Here is a 16,138-nt window from a genome sequence, read left to right on the forward strand (position 1 = left end):
GAGGTGGCGTCGGACCACTCCATAACGTTGGCAACCGATATTGCCGATACCGGGTTCCGCCAGCTGAGCAACAGAGTTTGCCTACGACGACGGGGTTGGCTCCGGGCGACCGACTTCCCTCAGGATGTCCAGACCAGGGTGTTGGACATGCCGTTCGATGGCAGCAACTTGTTCGGGAAGGCGGTGGACGAATCCCTCCAAGCCATAAAGACGGAGACGGCCCGCGCCCTAGGAGCCCTTCAGCAACGACGGCCCTTTCGGAGCTCTGGAGGCAGACCGGGGGCCTCCAAGGGATCCAGCGGTGGCTCGTCGTCCTACCGCCAGGCGGCACGCTCCTCGTCTCAGGCGGCCTACAGGGATCGCGGCAAGCAGGGAGCGCCTCGCCGCCGTCGGCAAGGTGGCCAGGGGGGCAAGGCCACCACCTCCAAGCAGGACTGAACCGGCCGTGGCCTCGGGGCCCCCACCGAAGCACCCCGGTGGGAGGCCGGCTGACGAATTTCGTCGGCGTGTGGAAGTCCATCTCCACCGACCGTTGGGTGCTGGATACCCTGGCAAGAGGACACACTATCGAATTCCTGAAGAAGTGCCCTCACGTTCCACCTGTGGCCAGAAAGGAAAATCACGTCCCGCAACTGCTGTTGGAAGTACGGGCGATGCTCAGGAAAGGCGCCATCGAGCTCGTCCCGAAGAGGCTCCGGGGCTCCAGGGTGTACTCAAGATACTTCCTCGTCAGGAAGAAGACGGGCGGCTGGCGCCCCATCCTGGACCTTCGTTGTTTGAACAAATACATCAGGTCAGAAAAGGTCAGGATGGTCACCCTCCAGCACGTGCTGGGACAGCTGGAGGAAGGCGACTTTCTATCGTCGTCAGACCTGGAGGATGCATACTTCCACGTTCCCATCCTCAAAAGTCACCGAAAGTTCCTCAGGTTCGTCGTCCAGGGACGGCACTACCAATTGAGAGCACTGCCGTTCGGATTGAAGTCGGCCCCCAGGGTCTTTACCAAGTGCCTAGCACCTGTGGCGGCGCGGCTGCGCCTGCAGGGGATTCACGTCTACCCCTACCTGGACGACTGGCTCATCCGCTCAAGGACGAGGGAACTCGCCGTCGAACACACTGCGAGGACCGTCCAGTTACTCACAGACCTGGGATTCGCCATAAATTACCCAAAGTCCCACCTGGTGCCGTCGCAGGTGGCCCTGTTTCTGGGAGCGAAGCTCGATACAGTGAGGCTCCTGGCGGCACCGTCGGAAGAACGGACGAAGACCATTCTGGGCAAAGTGCAGCGCCTGGTAGCCACGGACGTGGCCAGGGTGAGGTCCATCAAGTCCCTCCTGGGGATGATGTCCTCTTGCATCTACCTGGTGCGCCTCTACAGACTACGGATGCGTCCTCTTCAAGAATTTCTCGACGCCCGTTGGATGCAGGCGACGGGCACCTTCGAAGACAGGGTCCCCCTCAACGTGGTGTTCCGGCGGGCGATTCAGTGGTGGGGCGTTCGAGCGCACCTCACGGCGGGCAAGGACTTTCAGACGCCGGCGTACCAGGAGACGGTGACGACGGACGCCTCCCTGGAAGGTTGGGGCGCCCACACCGGAGATCTCCACGCAAGAGGCCTCTGGCTCCCGGAGGAGAAGCTCCTGCACATCAACATCCTGGAACTCCGAGCCGTGTTCTGGGCTCTCAAATCGTTCCTTCCGTCGCTCAAGGACAAGGTGGTGCGGATCTTCACGGACAACACCACGACAATGTTTTACATACGGAAGCAGGGAGGCACCAGATCCCCAGCCCTATCCAAGGAGGCACAGGATCTGTGGCACTGGGCGGTCGCCCAGGGGATGTTCCTGGTTCCCTTCCATCTGGCAGGAGAAAGAAACTCCATCGCCGACTCACTCAGCAGGGAGCTGCGCGCGTGTCACGAGTGGGAACTGCGCCAGGATCAGGTGGATCAACTCTTCCGACGATGGGGCAACCCCAAATCGACCTGTTCGCAACAGCGACGAACTCGAAGTGCCAGAGGTTCGCCAGCAGGTTTCCCCAGCCGAGAAGCATGGGCGATGCGTTCTCGTTCCCCTGGGACGGCCTATACCTGTATGCGTTCCCTCCGTTGCTGCTTCGACTCATCAACCAGCTCAAGAGGTCCCAGTGCAGGATGATCCTCGTCGCACCGGCATGACCGAGGCAGATCTGGTTCCCGGACCTTCTGGACTTGTCAACGTCCCCTCCCATCAAGCTGTCGGCAGACGTGGATCTTCTCTCCAGAGAAGGAGGCGCCATCTTCCACCACGACCCGGCGTCGCTGAACCTGCAGGCTTGGCTCCTGCAGCGCTAGAGTTTGGAGGGTACGATATACCGGCCGACTGCAGAGAGGTTCTCGCAAAGGGCAGGGCGTCCTCGACTCTCAAATGCTATGGTCACAAGTGGAAGAGGTTCTCTATCTGGTGCCGAGCACAGAAGATCAACCCCCTATGGATTACGGCCCCTCAAGTACTGCCGTACCTGCTATCGCTGACAAAGGCTGGGCTAGCCCATGCCTCCATTAAGATTCATCTGGCGGCGATCTCCAGATATACCAGAACCACAGGACGGACGTCCCTGTGGTCCCATCGACTGGTAAAAGAGTTTATGAAAGGACTGTTCCGGTCGTTCCTGCTGGTGAAGGCCCCGGCGTGGGAACTTAATGTGGTGCTGACCAGGCTCATGGGGGCCCCATTCGAGCCGATGCACTCTGCACCGATGAAGTTTGTGTCGTGGAAGACTGCATGCCTGGTGGCCATTACCTCCGCACGACGAGTGGGAGAGATCCAGACCCTATCCTGCAAAGCACCGTACTTGACTTTCCCTGCCTCAAGGGTGGTGCTTAGGACGCACCCCTCCTTTATGCCCAAGGTGCCGTCGGACTTCCATCTTAACGAGCCCCTGGTGCTACCTGTTTTCTTCCCGTCTCCTTCGTCTCCGGCCGAGAGGACTTTGCACTCGCTGGATGTGGCTAGAGCGCTGAAGTTCTACGTGGACCGCACAAAGAGTTTTCGGAGGACATCACAGCAATTCGTGAACTTTGGACCTGTGAATCAAGGGAAGGCTCTCTCGAAGTCTTCTATTTCCAGATGGCTCTCCGGCTGCATCATGCACTGCCACCGGTTGGCTAACCGACCGCTGCCAGGCCGTCCGAGAGCCCATTCGACCAGAGCGATCGCTGCTACTACGGCGTTCCTATCTGGTGTGCCCCTGCTGGACATCTGCAGGACTGCTACGTGGAGGTCGACGCACACCTTCACGAGATTCTACTGCGTCGATCGGGATTCCAGGGAGGAGTCCAGGGTCGGCCAAGCAGTGCTGCGCAACCTGTTCGCTTAAGGTGAGCCTGGTGAGGAGGTAAGAGATGCTTGATGTTGAGTTCTTTGTATTGCTTAATGTTGAGCCTTTTGCCACCTCCCGTGGTTGTGCATGTGTGTACTGCTATGTATTCTTATATTCATGAGCATGTGAATCCACGCCAGACCCCATGCTGGAGAAGGAACAAGTTACTTACCTGTAACTGTTGTTCTCCAGCATGGGTCTGGCATGGATTCACATGCGAACCCTCCCGCCTACCCCTCTGCGGCTCTTCACTTGGTCATACTGCCACTTCACGTGCTACCAAATCTGAAGATGGCTGCCAGAGGCGGGACTTAGGTAGAGGGCAGTCATTGGCTGTGGTCAGTATGACGCAGAGATCAGTGATTGGTTACTACTACGAAAGACAGATCAGAAACGAAACTGATACTGATTTTTCTTTACCGAGGATTCCCAGCCTGACGACGGGTAATATTCATGAGCATGTGAATCCATGCCTGACCCATGCTGGAGAACAACAGTTACAGGTAAGTAACTTGTTCCTTATGGGCGGTTGTAAGGCACTGTCCATTGAGATAGGGATGGAATATAACTGAATTTGTTGCATTAAGTCACCTCGAAATAGCTCCAAAAGCAAGAGCTTGTCCGATGGAAAAAGGAGTCAGATGTTCAAAATATACATAGGCTGCCCACTTTAGCCTTATGTACAGACTTATGTACACATAAAAGATGGCAAGGAGAAATCTGTGAAATAAGACCCCCAGAATGCAGGGAGCAGGTGGTAATGGTACTTTTAAATGTACCCACTGCTCAAATTAAAAAAGTGCGCTTGCAAAATAGGAGTCAAAGCTTTGGTTCTTTCCAGTTAATTTGTTGTTGCTTCTCTGTTTTGCATAAGCGTGGAATGCATGGGAGCTATGTTATATATAATTAATTGTAATGATCAGACTTTTCTATATAGCAAGTTTGAATATGTTAAAGTTGCTTTTTTATTTGGGCTTGTTCTGTGTGAATTGTATGAAAAATATGAAACATGTTTTTAAATGTTGCTGACTTAATGGAGATTCAGGTCATTACATGGTAGGCTTTAAAGATCACTTCATTGAGCCTTTGGAGGTTACCTCCTGAGAATTATTTGGGAATGTTATGGCAAATGTTGTGTTTTAAAGCTCCAGAAGGCTTTTGCATTGGTGAAAACGTGGTTAGGAATAAAAATAATACCTTTCTCAATTATTTCCAAAAGTGATTTTATACAGGAATAAGTGGCAAACATTGGTCAAACCTTTGAGCATTTGATGACCACTGCATTGAGGGGTGTGGTGGTGTTAACTAAGTATTTGGATCAATTCATTGGCTTGTTAGTTTAAACCTATTAACAATAACTTAATTGGATTGGAATACAGGGCAAATCAATTATGAAAAATGTGGCATGTATTTACTATATCTGCCCATTAACCATGTGCCAGATGGGCAGAGTATCAGACAACCATTTTTTCACTAGGACACTATGTAATAATAAATACAGGTGACACCAAAATGAATATTGTCGATAAATATACATGGTGGCATCAAACACAAACCTCACTTGTACAGAAAGTGTGCATGCACATTATTTAATAAAGGAAGGTTGGGTATGCATACAACCTCCTTGTCCATTATGCTCATACTAGCTGTACCAAGGAACAGAATATGCCAATTTTCTCCATGACACAAACATGGTTCAAATATTGTACTCATTAATACATTTGTCAGCTGGGCAAAATAACTGGAGATGACATGGTTTTTTTTTTTTTTTATTATTTATTTTTTTTTTAAACTTTTGTTTATTGATTTTACATAGATGTCACATAAGGGATAACATTACAACTTGAAACTGTCCCATCCCCCACCCCCCTCCCTCCCATCTGATCGGATGAAATCATAATGTCTTGGGTTCTTATTATGCATTGAAGATGTCTGATATTTTGATGTTGTGGGGGCACCATTAATTCATAAAGTCTGATTGTAGATATTGCAAGGTCCCTTCCCATTCTTTCGCGAATATGTCTCCAGTTCCTTGGATTTTGTGGGTGATTTTCTCCATTGATATATGGGACCATACTTTCTGTAGCCAAGTGTATGTCAGTGGGGTATGCTTATTTTTCCAATTTTGTGCTATGGAGGTCCATGCAGCTATAAGTAAACCCATAAAGCTTCTCCATTGTGTTTTACTGTATAGTCTTGCTGTCTCATCTCTGATTCCGCAGAGCCACACCTCTTCCCCCATCTGGGAATATTTTGCCCATTTCGTTTTTCACTTCTTCCCAAAAGGGTTTTATGCCCTTGCAGTCCCACCATATGTGTCTCCATGTTCCTACTTCATCACATCTTCTCCAGCAGAGGTTTGGCGTGTTTGGGTACATCGAGTGGAGCCTCTCTGGGGTATAATGCCATTGTGTCATAATCTTGACCCACATCTCCCTGGTTTGTGCCGATCGGGTCATTCTGGGGATCTGCTTCCATAGGTCTACCCATTGACTATCCGTTGGTTCCACCCCTAACGTTCTGCCCCATTTTATTCTGTATGTCCATTTAATGTCTTCCCCTTGTGAGTTAATGAATTTGTAAAGAGTTGAGACCCACTTTCTCTCCCCCGTGTTGGAGATAATGTATGACTCGAACCCTGTGAGGTCCCTGGTTGCTGCCTCTGTGATTATCGGGGAGTTTAGCCAGTGTTTTAGCTGTTCGTATCTATATCTATCGCTTTTGGGGATCTTTCTGCCTACGAAGCAGGATTCTAGGGAGATGATTTCCTTGTCTGCGAACATTTCACCTATTTTAGTAATGCCCACCTTCTCCCAGCTGTCATATGCCCCTAGTTCCATCCCCGGTGGAAATTGCGGATTCCTGCATATGGGTGTAAAGGGTCCAAGCGCCGTGGACATTATGCCTTTTCGTGTTTGGGCGTCCCATGCATCTAACGTGGATTTCATGATTTCGCTTATTCCTAAATTTGCATGTCTGTGTTGCCTCTGTTTCCAGAGGAGTTCTACCAGTGGGGTCCTTGCTACTGCTCTGTCTAGTTTGGCCCATATCTGCTGCGGGTTCTCCCCTACCCACTCCCTCAGGACTTTTAGCTGGGCTGCCTGATAGAATTTTTTAAAATGGGGGAGTGCCATCCCTCCTTCTTTAGTTGGTGCTGTGAGGACCCTCCTGGCTATTCTAGGCGATTTTCCTTTCCATACAAAGGACGACACCAGTTTTGTTAGTGATTTAAAGAATGAGTCTGGGATACCCACCGGGAGAGCCTGAAAATAATACAGTACCCTTGGGAGGATGGTCATCTTGACCGACTGTATCCTACCCCACCAGGATATCTGTAGGGGGTTCCATCTACTAAGTTCCCTTCGGGTGTTAATGAGAAGCAGCGGGTAGTTTTCCCCATAGAATTGTTCTATTCTATGAGGTACTATTATCCCCAAATATTTTATACCTTTCAGTGCGATCTTAAGGTCCAGTAGTTTTGCTTCCCTTTCTATAGTTGCTCTGTCCCCTGCCAGGATTAGTATCTCTGATTTTTTCCTATTAATTTTCAGGCCAGAGATGGCTCCGTAATTTTCTAATTCATTCACTGCCGCTGATAGCGTGGATTCTGGGTTTTCTAGGGTTATTAGCATATCGTCCGCATAGGCGATCACTTTGTGTTGTTGACCTGCCATTTCTATCCCTCTAATGTGTGTTGATTCCCGTATTTTAATTAGGAGGGGTTCTAAAAACAGAGCGTACAGCAGAGGTGAGAGGGGGCATCCCTGTTTCGTTCCTCTCGAAATCCTCACCGTGTTCGTAAGCTCACCATTAATGACTATTCTACTGGATGGGGAATTGTAGTTCGCTCTAATGCTCGCTATATACCGTTCCCCAAACCCCATGCGCTCCAGAATTTTGAACAGGATCGACCACTCCACCCTGTCGAAAGCCTTTTCGGCGTCTACAGATAGTAGTGCCGCAGGGGTGTGATTTATGCCTATTTTTTCCACTAAATGAGCTAGCCTCCTTGTGTTGTGGTGGGTTTGCCTGCCGGGAATAAAGCCTGATTGATCCTCACTAATTAGTTTTGGGAGAAGCGGGGATAGCCTTGATGCCAGGATCTTTCTATATATTTTTGCATCTAAATTTATCAGTGAGATTGGTCTATATGATGCTGGGTTTATTGGATCTTTCCCTTGTTTATGAAATAGCAGTACCTTTGCTTCATTCATAGTAGGGGTCACGTTACCACTGTCTTTAAAGGAATTCAGGAGCTTCGTCAGGATCGGGGTCAATAAATCTGCATATTTTTTATAGAATGAGGCTGTATACCCATCCGGGCCTGGGGCTTTGTTGTTTGGGAGACCCTTTATGGCATTACTGACTTCCTCTTCTCTGATAGGTGTCTCTAGTGTCTGCTTATCCTCTTCTGATATTTTCGGGAGCTTTATGGCCTCTAAATATGAGTCTTGGGTTTTTGCGTCGGGGTATTCGGTGGAGTAGAGAGTTTGGTAGTATTGCCTCAGTGCTTCCCCCATGTCTTGTGTGCGAGTTTGGAGGTCTCCATTCGTGTCATATATGGCTTTAATCGTTGTTTCCTTCTGTTTTGTGAGATGACATGGTTTTAACAATGACGCTACCATAACAAGCAAGGACATTTACTGAAAAATAATGTGCATGGTGGCACCAAACACAAATCTTGCATGGATAAAAATAAGCCAGCTGGAAAACAGTGGCTCATTGGCCAACATTATTGCACAGTCCAGGACTCTGTCCGCACTACAGTGCTACTGAGGTCTCATCCATTCAGCACCTCTTTCTATGGCTCTACACCATGGCCCAGTGCAACTGGCGAGCAACAATTTAGGGTGCCGCGAGCAACATGTTGCTCCCGAGCTACAAGTTGGGGATCCCTGCCTTAGGACTTGGGGAATTCAAAGAGCCCTGAGACTGTTATAAACAACACTGTTTTAGAAGGGAACTTGGAGAGGTCCTGAGGGAAAAAAGTCTGCGAGAAAGATGATGTTAACTTGTTTTATTTTTGATATGAATGAACTTGGAACTATCGACAGACCATCTAAGTGATTGGGCCAGGCAGAAGCTGAAGGTAGAGGTCATTGCTCTGGCTTCTCGTTGGTTTAGGTTTCCACAGTGGTAGGGCTAGATTAGTTTGATAGGATTTTTGGACCAAAGACAGTTTTTTCTTTGATGAACACTGTTAGTTTTGTTTCAAATGTGCGAAACTTCTCTTTACAGAAAATGGGAAAGTTAGGAGTACTCTTATACTTTTAATAAAGGTACTTAAAAAAAACATGTCATTAGTTGGTCTGAGTCCTGCTTCGCCACACCATACACTAACTTAATAGGAGGGGGGCTGTAGGGTCTCTACCCCTGTGCAGGGAGGCAATGCTTTGGTGTTACAGAACGGGGATGTCCTTGTTGGCTCCCCCATATGGGCTGGAACAGAGAACATGATGGTGGATGCCCTGAGTAGGGAGGGCTTAGTCGTTCATGAGTGGGAACTCTGCCAGGAAGTTCTTTCGGAGATCTTTGCCATTTGATGATCCCCTTGAATAGAGGTTTTCACCTCCAGTTCCACCAGATGCCTGCACAGGGGGGTGTGTTTAAGGTGGACTGGGATTTTCAACTTCTTTACACATTCCCATTGATTCCGGTCATCCCTCACATTCTCAATAGGCTGAGGAGGTTCAAATTGATCGTCCCAAATTGATGTTACCCAGATCTTCTGGACATGGCTATCTTTTCCCTGTGGCTTCTTTCTCAGAGGCCAGACTTGCTTTCACAGGTGTGAGGCCTGTTCCTTCACCAAGTACTCTCAACCTTCATGCCTGGCTTCTGAGAGGATGAGTTACCAAGGACTGGGACCACTCTGGGGACGTCATGGAGGTGTTTCTTTCAGCAAGCAAACCAGCAACTACGTCTCTGTAGGGCTGCCATTGAAGGAAGATTTTCAGCTGGTACAGAGCTAAACCAATGGATCCTTATCTGTGCAACACTGCGGCAGTGATGTTTTTTCTGTGGTATCTTGCTTAACATGGTCTTCAGGTGACCACTATGAAGGATTATTTGTCTACACTATACATTTTAACGTACCCTCCTGACCATGGGTCATACTTTACTATACCCACAGTAATACAATTTCTAGAAGGCTGAAAACATGTTTCTCCCGGCCCCTTTCATTGTACCGCACTGGGATTTAAATATATTGACCTCCTTAATGGGGGTCCCTATTGGGCCTATGCATACTTGCCCACTCGGACTGATTGCATGGAAAACATAACCTTTTGGTGGCAATCACATCTGCATGAAGGGTTAGAGAATTGCAAGCCTGATCATGCAAACCCCCATTTACAGTGTTCTTTAAAGATAAGGTGACACTTAAGGTAAGACCAACGTTTCTATCCCTACAGGTCTTGCAATTTGAACTTGCCCAGAAGAATCACCTTTCAGTATTCTACCTGCCTCCTCCCCCATCCAAAGAGGAGAAATTCCACACACTGGACTGGTCTAACAACAAAAGATTTGAGGGTGGAGGACCAGCTTTTCGCAGGATACTCTGGCCCTAGTTTGGGTAAATATGTAACGAAACAAATATTGTCTATATGTATAGGTCTATGCATTTCCGAATACTATTCCATTGAAGGAACAGAAATGCTTGAGGGCCTCGGAGCACTCTCTACCAGAGGGATGGCTGCTCTGCGGGTTCCGATGCTAGACATCTGCCAAGCCAAAACATGGTTGTCGCTGCATACCTTTTCAAAGCACTTCTGTCTTGATTATCTGTCAAGCAAGGTAGCTCTTCCTGAATGTTTTAATCTGATCTTGATCTCTGTGTTCTTTGACGAATCAAGGGAACTCGTCTCTTCTCCCCATGGGTGACCACCCTCCCCCTGTTTGGCTAGGGAAGTGAGCCTGCTCCGCAACACCCTCCCTACGGGACTACCAAATCCTGTCAAGTATCAAGACTGCGCCGAACAAGAGGCTGAGTGATGCTATTCTTCAGGAGGAAGAGAAAATGTCTCTTTAAGGAAAACTAACCAATCCACTGAGACAAGTGGATTGAAAGGAGAACACTTGTATAAAGATTGACGATGAAGACAGAGAGCATTACGTCTCCACGCAGGGGAGGTTGGCTTCCGACGTGAGCCTCGGAAGAGACGGAACCATAGCGGGACGTGGAACCCTTGAATTCAAACTTGCTGGGAAGCAGGACAGCGAACCCGAGAGGCCTGAGAGGACAGGAATTGGTGGTGGCGTGACCCTGAGAGTGTCAGGGTGGGCAGCTGGCCTGCACAACTATGCTGAGACCCAGGGTCTGACAGGGGCATACAATTGCTTGGGCACCAATCAAAAAGTGGGCCACATTTGCAAATGGCTATTCATTCCTTTTGTGACAGACTGTTTGAGTAGTACCCAGGGAGGAATTTATTGATGAACTGTCATGCAAATGTGCATTTTAAACAATATTTATTGAGAAACAATGGTCAAAACTACTAGTCGCGTGGTGAAGTAACTCAACAAACTGGCCCACGGTGGCCATAAAAGTGGCCCACTTTGACCAAAATAACTGGCCTACACTAGCATTTTGGGTTCGGGCATTGCCCTGTAGGCCAGTCCCAGCCTGCTGAGACTATCTGAGGGAAGCCGCTACAAGCGTCGCGGCTCCCTGATGAGATGCAGAGGAAACCAGAAGAAGTGTGAGGACAGCAGCCGAAGGAAACCAAGGAAGCTGGCATGCAAGTACAGCAAAGAAATCAAACCGACTCCAAACCCGTAAGGGTTCCAGGGCCATTTCCTAAGAAGAATGAAGATAACGAGGGACCGGGCAGGCACGGGAAGGATAACAAAGAGTATAATGCAGAATTAATAACTCGTCTTAGTACAAGTAACCAAGGAGAGTTACTATATTGGAACTGTGATGAAATAAGCACAAACCCCATAAGGTTAATTGAAGTGGAGTTGAATTGGCATTGTTACATATGAACTGTGATGGTTTGGTGAAAAGAGGACTGTTCCCTGTAGGGGATGAAAGTAGAAATGCAATACGTTTACTAAAAGTGAACTCGATTGATACAAGGAAAGAAAGAATAACATTCCCTAAGAGGGAGCCGCATGAAAGTGAGAGGAGCCTAAGGTCAACCTTAATGAATGTGAATACCTAAAAGAAAGATACAGAAATCCTCAAAGAAGGGGATGAACCATGGAAAATATTCCTGTCCTGGAAAGAAAAGAAAACATGTGAGACGCCCAAAGTAAAACAGTGTGCGCTAAGAAAGAGAGAATATTGGGAGTTAAAGGGCCACTTTGCCTATATAACCAAACAAGTTGAACGAAGCAAAGACTTGCCTAAAATGGAATGCAAATTGTCGAGTGTGAGACTATCTGAACTGATAGAGAGTTGCCAAAGAGAACATTTACTAAGAAAACAAGTGCTGGAAGCCTGGAGAAGGGGAGTCATTCTGTCGCCTCTATTTTGTTATGATAAGTGATAGGGTCAGATGGTAATAGTTTTGGATGGTGGATAGATTCTTTTTGGACATAAAGAAAAAGACGACGGACAAGCACCTTAGTTATTCTTTAGGTAGGGAACATCCCATAGCCATAGCTAAGTTATTCTGACTTTTATTTAATAAACCTTACTTAAAAATGTCCTCCAAGACTCTGTCATCCTTCTGACCCATCACAGTTCGCTTTCCCCTCCTCCAGGATACAAGACTGATATAGGAGTCTATGTAAGATGAGGAATCTGTGAGAGGACACAATACATTAGAAAGCAAAATAATTACCTATGTTAATGTTCTTTCTGGTGGAAGCTGCTCCCACAGATTCCTCATCTCCCTCCTATCCTACCCCTCTAATTGAGAGCTCACTCTCTTAATACTCTTATCAATTCCCCAACGCGGCGGAGCACAGGGAAAAATGATTGACATTGATGTCATAGGTCACAGTGTGAGTTATACATACGAATGCAGGCATTGCAACGAGCGTCGAAGGAGCGTGTTCAGGGATCCCGACTCTGACATTGCACGGTACCCCCTGTTGGATAAAAGTTTCTGTAATCGGCTGAAGCTGGCAAATATCGAAGATGATGAATCTGTGTGAGGAACATCCATCAGAAAAGCATATTACCCTGTATAGCATTTATCAAGTTTCAAAGCTACTGTTAAAGGTGAGCAACATATTTTGTTTCTCAAATATTATTGTTGGGTCAGCCCTATGTTAATTTACTTGATCAAACCTAAACAGTCATAAGTGTTTCTTAGTGTAATGGATGATTCTTTACAGTGTAAACTGTACAATTATATTAATGCATAATTTGAAACCTAATTTTCTTTGCAGCTCTTTACCTACTAGTAGTCTTATCCGAATTCTTCGTATGCAAGATCCTGAGAGGGGACAAACAACTCTACCATTTCTTCCAAGAAACCAAGAGGAAGAAAATGAAGATTAACCATTCTTATTATGCAAACATTCCGTGCTTCATTGAAATGTTACGAGTAGTACCCACAATTTCTGCAGCATAAACTAAATTATTCACTATGTTAATATGGCACACTTTAAATGTATGGAAGTGTGTAAAGGAGAGGCTGTATATGTGGAAAATATTTTGTTTTTTGTATTTTTTATATAAATGTATCAACAGTAGTTAATACAACTTTTAGAAACGTTTGAAGATGTACACAAATGTTGGTAATATTTATAACAAAGAGCTACCCTGTTGAATATTTAAATTTTACATAATCTAAAATAATATTTTTGGGACTCTACTTAATTAACATATTTTTCTATTGCCAAACAAATAAACAACTCTACCAACTCCTTTTGGCATTTATTTTATTTCACATGTTTGAATGTTGATGTCTCATTACCTCAGAATTCTCTCAATTGCTGGGTTATTCAGCCTTTAATCGTTCTAAAATAGTATGTTTTATTGTGTTATGTAATTTGCATCAGGGAGTATTCAATGCAAATAATGCTTGATGTTTGCCATTGGTTGTGCCTGTTAAATATTGTTTTTCACTTCAGATGCGCATTTTGATGCTGGTGCTTTTATTTTCCTTCACTCACTAAATTAGGCCACCATAAGAGCTTTTCTGTGTTCTTTTAATATTTCTTTATCGTTTTTGGGTCATAAATTTAGCTTTAGCAATAACTAGAGGCGCAAAAAATCTATTTGTATGGATAGATTCCTCGTCTCTCCATCCTCTCCAACTAATCCAGAATTAGGGCTGCACGATTTATCCTTGGCCTCAAGTCAAGGGACTGCATCTCCCTGGCCCTAATATCTCTTCACTGGCTTCTGATTGCTGAACGGATTAAGTTCAGATCCCTCTGCATCATCTACAAGACTGTGTGGGGCCTCTTAATGAGTATTCTCCTTCTAGATTCCCTACGATCCTCAGGCACTCTCTGCTGGTAAATCGCTTCTCTAAGCAGAGAGCTGGTGGCAGATGTCTCTCCTTGGCTGGCTCCCTCCTTTTGAACAGCCGGATCTCCTCAAGTTCCGGGAGCGTCTCAAGACTCTCCTCTTTTCCTCCTCCTTCCTTCACTCCCCTCGTTTGCTAAGATTGGTGGCCAGGTATCTTCTGTCCTCCTGGGTCCTGGCCTTCCGCACCAATCACCTTCACCACCCGCCCTCCAGTTGCACTTTCCTATGGGCCCTCACTCTACCTGTGGAGTTGCCTCAGGTTGCACTCACTTGCTCTGGCAGCTAACATTCCCTTTCTGGGTCCGTTTTTGCTCTGCACGTGTTGCTTTTTGCAATGGCCTCTATTGCCCTTCCCCCTCGAGGGAACCCTAGCACTTAGCCCCTTTCCCCTCACCGCCCTTCTTCTCTGCACTTGCACGCTACAACCGTCACAAGGCCTAGTAGGACCGTTTTTTGTTTTCCATTTACTGTCTGTTTAAATTGTCCTGATTGTCCCTTGTTCCCTCCCCTTCTCGCCTTGTAGCGTTGTGAAACGCTATTTTAGATGTAGAAGTGCCTTATAAATTACCAATAAATAAATAGTGCTAGGTGGCAAATGTCAATAGTCCCTTTTGTATACTTCTGACATTATGGACTGAAAAGTGAGTATTCTATGTATGCCTTAGTCTGTTGCCTCTGCTATCAGTGTAATGGAAAGGGTGTCTGATGTCTCTTTTTGTTTTAAGTGTGAAAGTTTTGTTTAACTGAATTGTATCTGAGAATGGCCTCCTGATGCATTCAAAGTAAAGAGATAAGACCTTTAAATGTTATCCGGTAACACAAGATGCACTGCTGGTTTGCTATTGTAATTATTTTATTAATCATTCATTAATAATTATGAGTGTACAGAAAGCAATCTATCAATAAAAACGTTAACTATACAGTCCATCTTCCAATGCACTTGTCAAAGGTTGGCAGCACATTGCCATGCGAGGATGAACCTGACATATGGTTATTATACAATGTTTTATAGGGCCTATTGAGGCAACATTAGATATATAATGAAAGCATCTACTAGGCTAATTATGAAATATGGTCACTTACCAGGCATTATTGGGGTGTTCGTGGCTGCGCTCACTATATGATGGCAGCATCTGCACGTGTGGTCTGTCAGTCACATTGTACACTATTCTTATTAGTCTTTGAGGTGCGCTCAAGACCAGGGATGCCGGCACACTATGTGATATTCTACCTGGAGCAGGTAAATAGTGTATTCCCCGGAGCCCATCCTCCTCTCTCATTACTTCTTGTTTCATGTACTTAAAATTAAATACTGAGCTAAACTCCAGCATGGAGAGTTGTGCTCTGTGGAAAGTGAGAATGTTCCCAGCTCCCTGTACCAACGTCCAACTCAGTGATTAGTTATGCATACAGTTCCTTCATAAAGAGATTGTATTTGTTGGATAATTGCAGCTTCATCCCTCTGTACAAACTTGCAGTTCGAGACAATGCTTGCAGGGCTCCCACTTGCAAGCTTATTACCGGCTTCCATGCTGACTTGCTGTTAGAAGACCGATTTGCTGGGTTCCCGAGACACAGCAGACCAGCCCCCCAGTTTGAGAAACAACACTTTGGAACTGTAAAGCCGCCACTGCACTTCCTCCTGACTGCAAAATGGCAGGCTGGCCATTAGTGCATTCGGCCACCATGTTACCATATATTCAACTCAATTACTGACAGGAAAGCAATGGTGAGCAATGGCTGTCGAGCCTTAGTACAAAAAATGGCACACCACATGTGAGGGAATGAGCCCATACGAAGAATAATCAATTTCTTCCTGGGAATAGAGAGGTACCAAGGAATAGCTAATCAGAAACTTTATTAGATAATCAAGCTAGTCAGGAGTACTATAAAAGTAGAGGATGGACAGCAAGGCATAGACCAGGAATGGGACAGGAGAGAGAAAGGCTCCAAGCTGAAGAACATGAGCAAGAAAAGAGGAGATGCTGTCCTGAGAGTTATTACTGGTAGAGCCTGGGAAAACACTGGTTGCAGGAGGGTTTGAGCAAAATCTGGAAACATGCCAAGCGGTAACTTTACACGTGGTAAAATTCGCCAAAGGGTGAGGATTGTTAGGCAGAAACCTGTGCAGTTCCCTAAGACTACAGGAGTACGCAGTAAACCCAATTGGTAGCAGTCTGCACCACCCAATTTACCTGGTAGCTGTGGCTGAGCAGTCAGACTTCTCTCAAGACGAGTAGGGCAGTATATAGAGTATACACAAAAGGGCTAAAACCACAGTAGCACAAGCAAACACTGACCAGAGCTTTGGTATAAAAGTATATAATTATTTATTTAAAAACACAC

The 16,138-nt window shown here is 46.4% G+C and overlaps 1 protein-coding gene across 2 annotated transcripts in view; it reads left to right on the forward strand.

Annotated features, from left to right (window-relative positions):
• SMC6 (structural maintenance of chromosomes 6) overlaps window positions 1-13,182 on the forward strand; it is a 2,412,589-nt gene extending 2,399,407 nt beyond the window's left edge. For both annotated transcript variants that reach the window (XM_069605927.1, XM_069605928.1), the window contains one exon: window positions 12,703-13,182. In XM_069605927.1, the coding sequence (XP_069462028.1) occupies window positions 12,703-12,814 (112 nt within the window). In that variant the 3' untranslated portion in view covers window positions 12,815-13,182. The remainder of the gene's footprint in view (window positions 1-12,702) is intronic.
• The last annotated feature ends 2,956 nt before the right edge of the window (window positions 13,183-16,138 follow it).

The sequence above is a fragment of the Ambystoma mexicanum genome, chromosome 4p (genome assembly GCF_040938575.1).
Source record: "Ambystoma mexicanum isolate Mex_15411 chromosome 4p, UKY_AmexF1_1, whole genome shotgun sequence".
Taxonomy (NCBI): Eukaryota; Metazoa; Chordata; class Amphibia; order Caudata; family Ambystomatidae; genus Ambystoma; species Ambystoma mexicanum.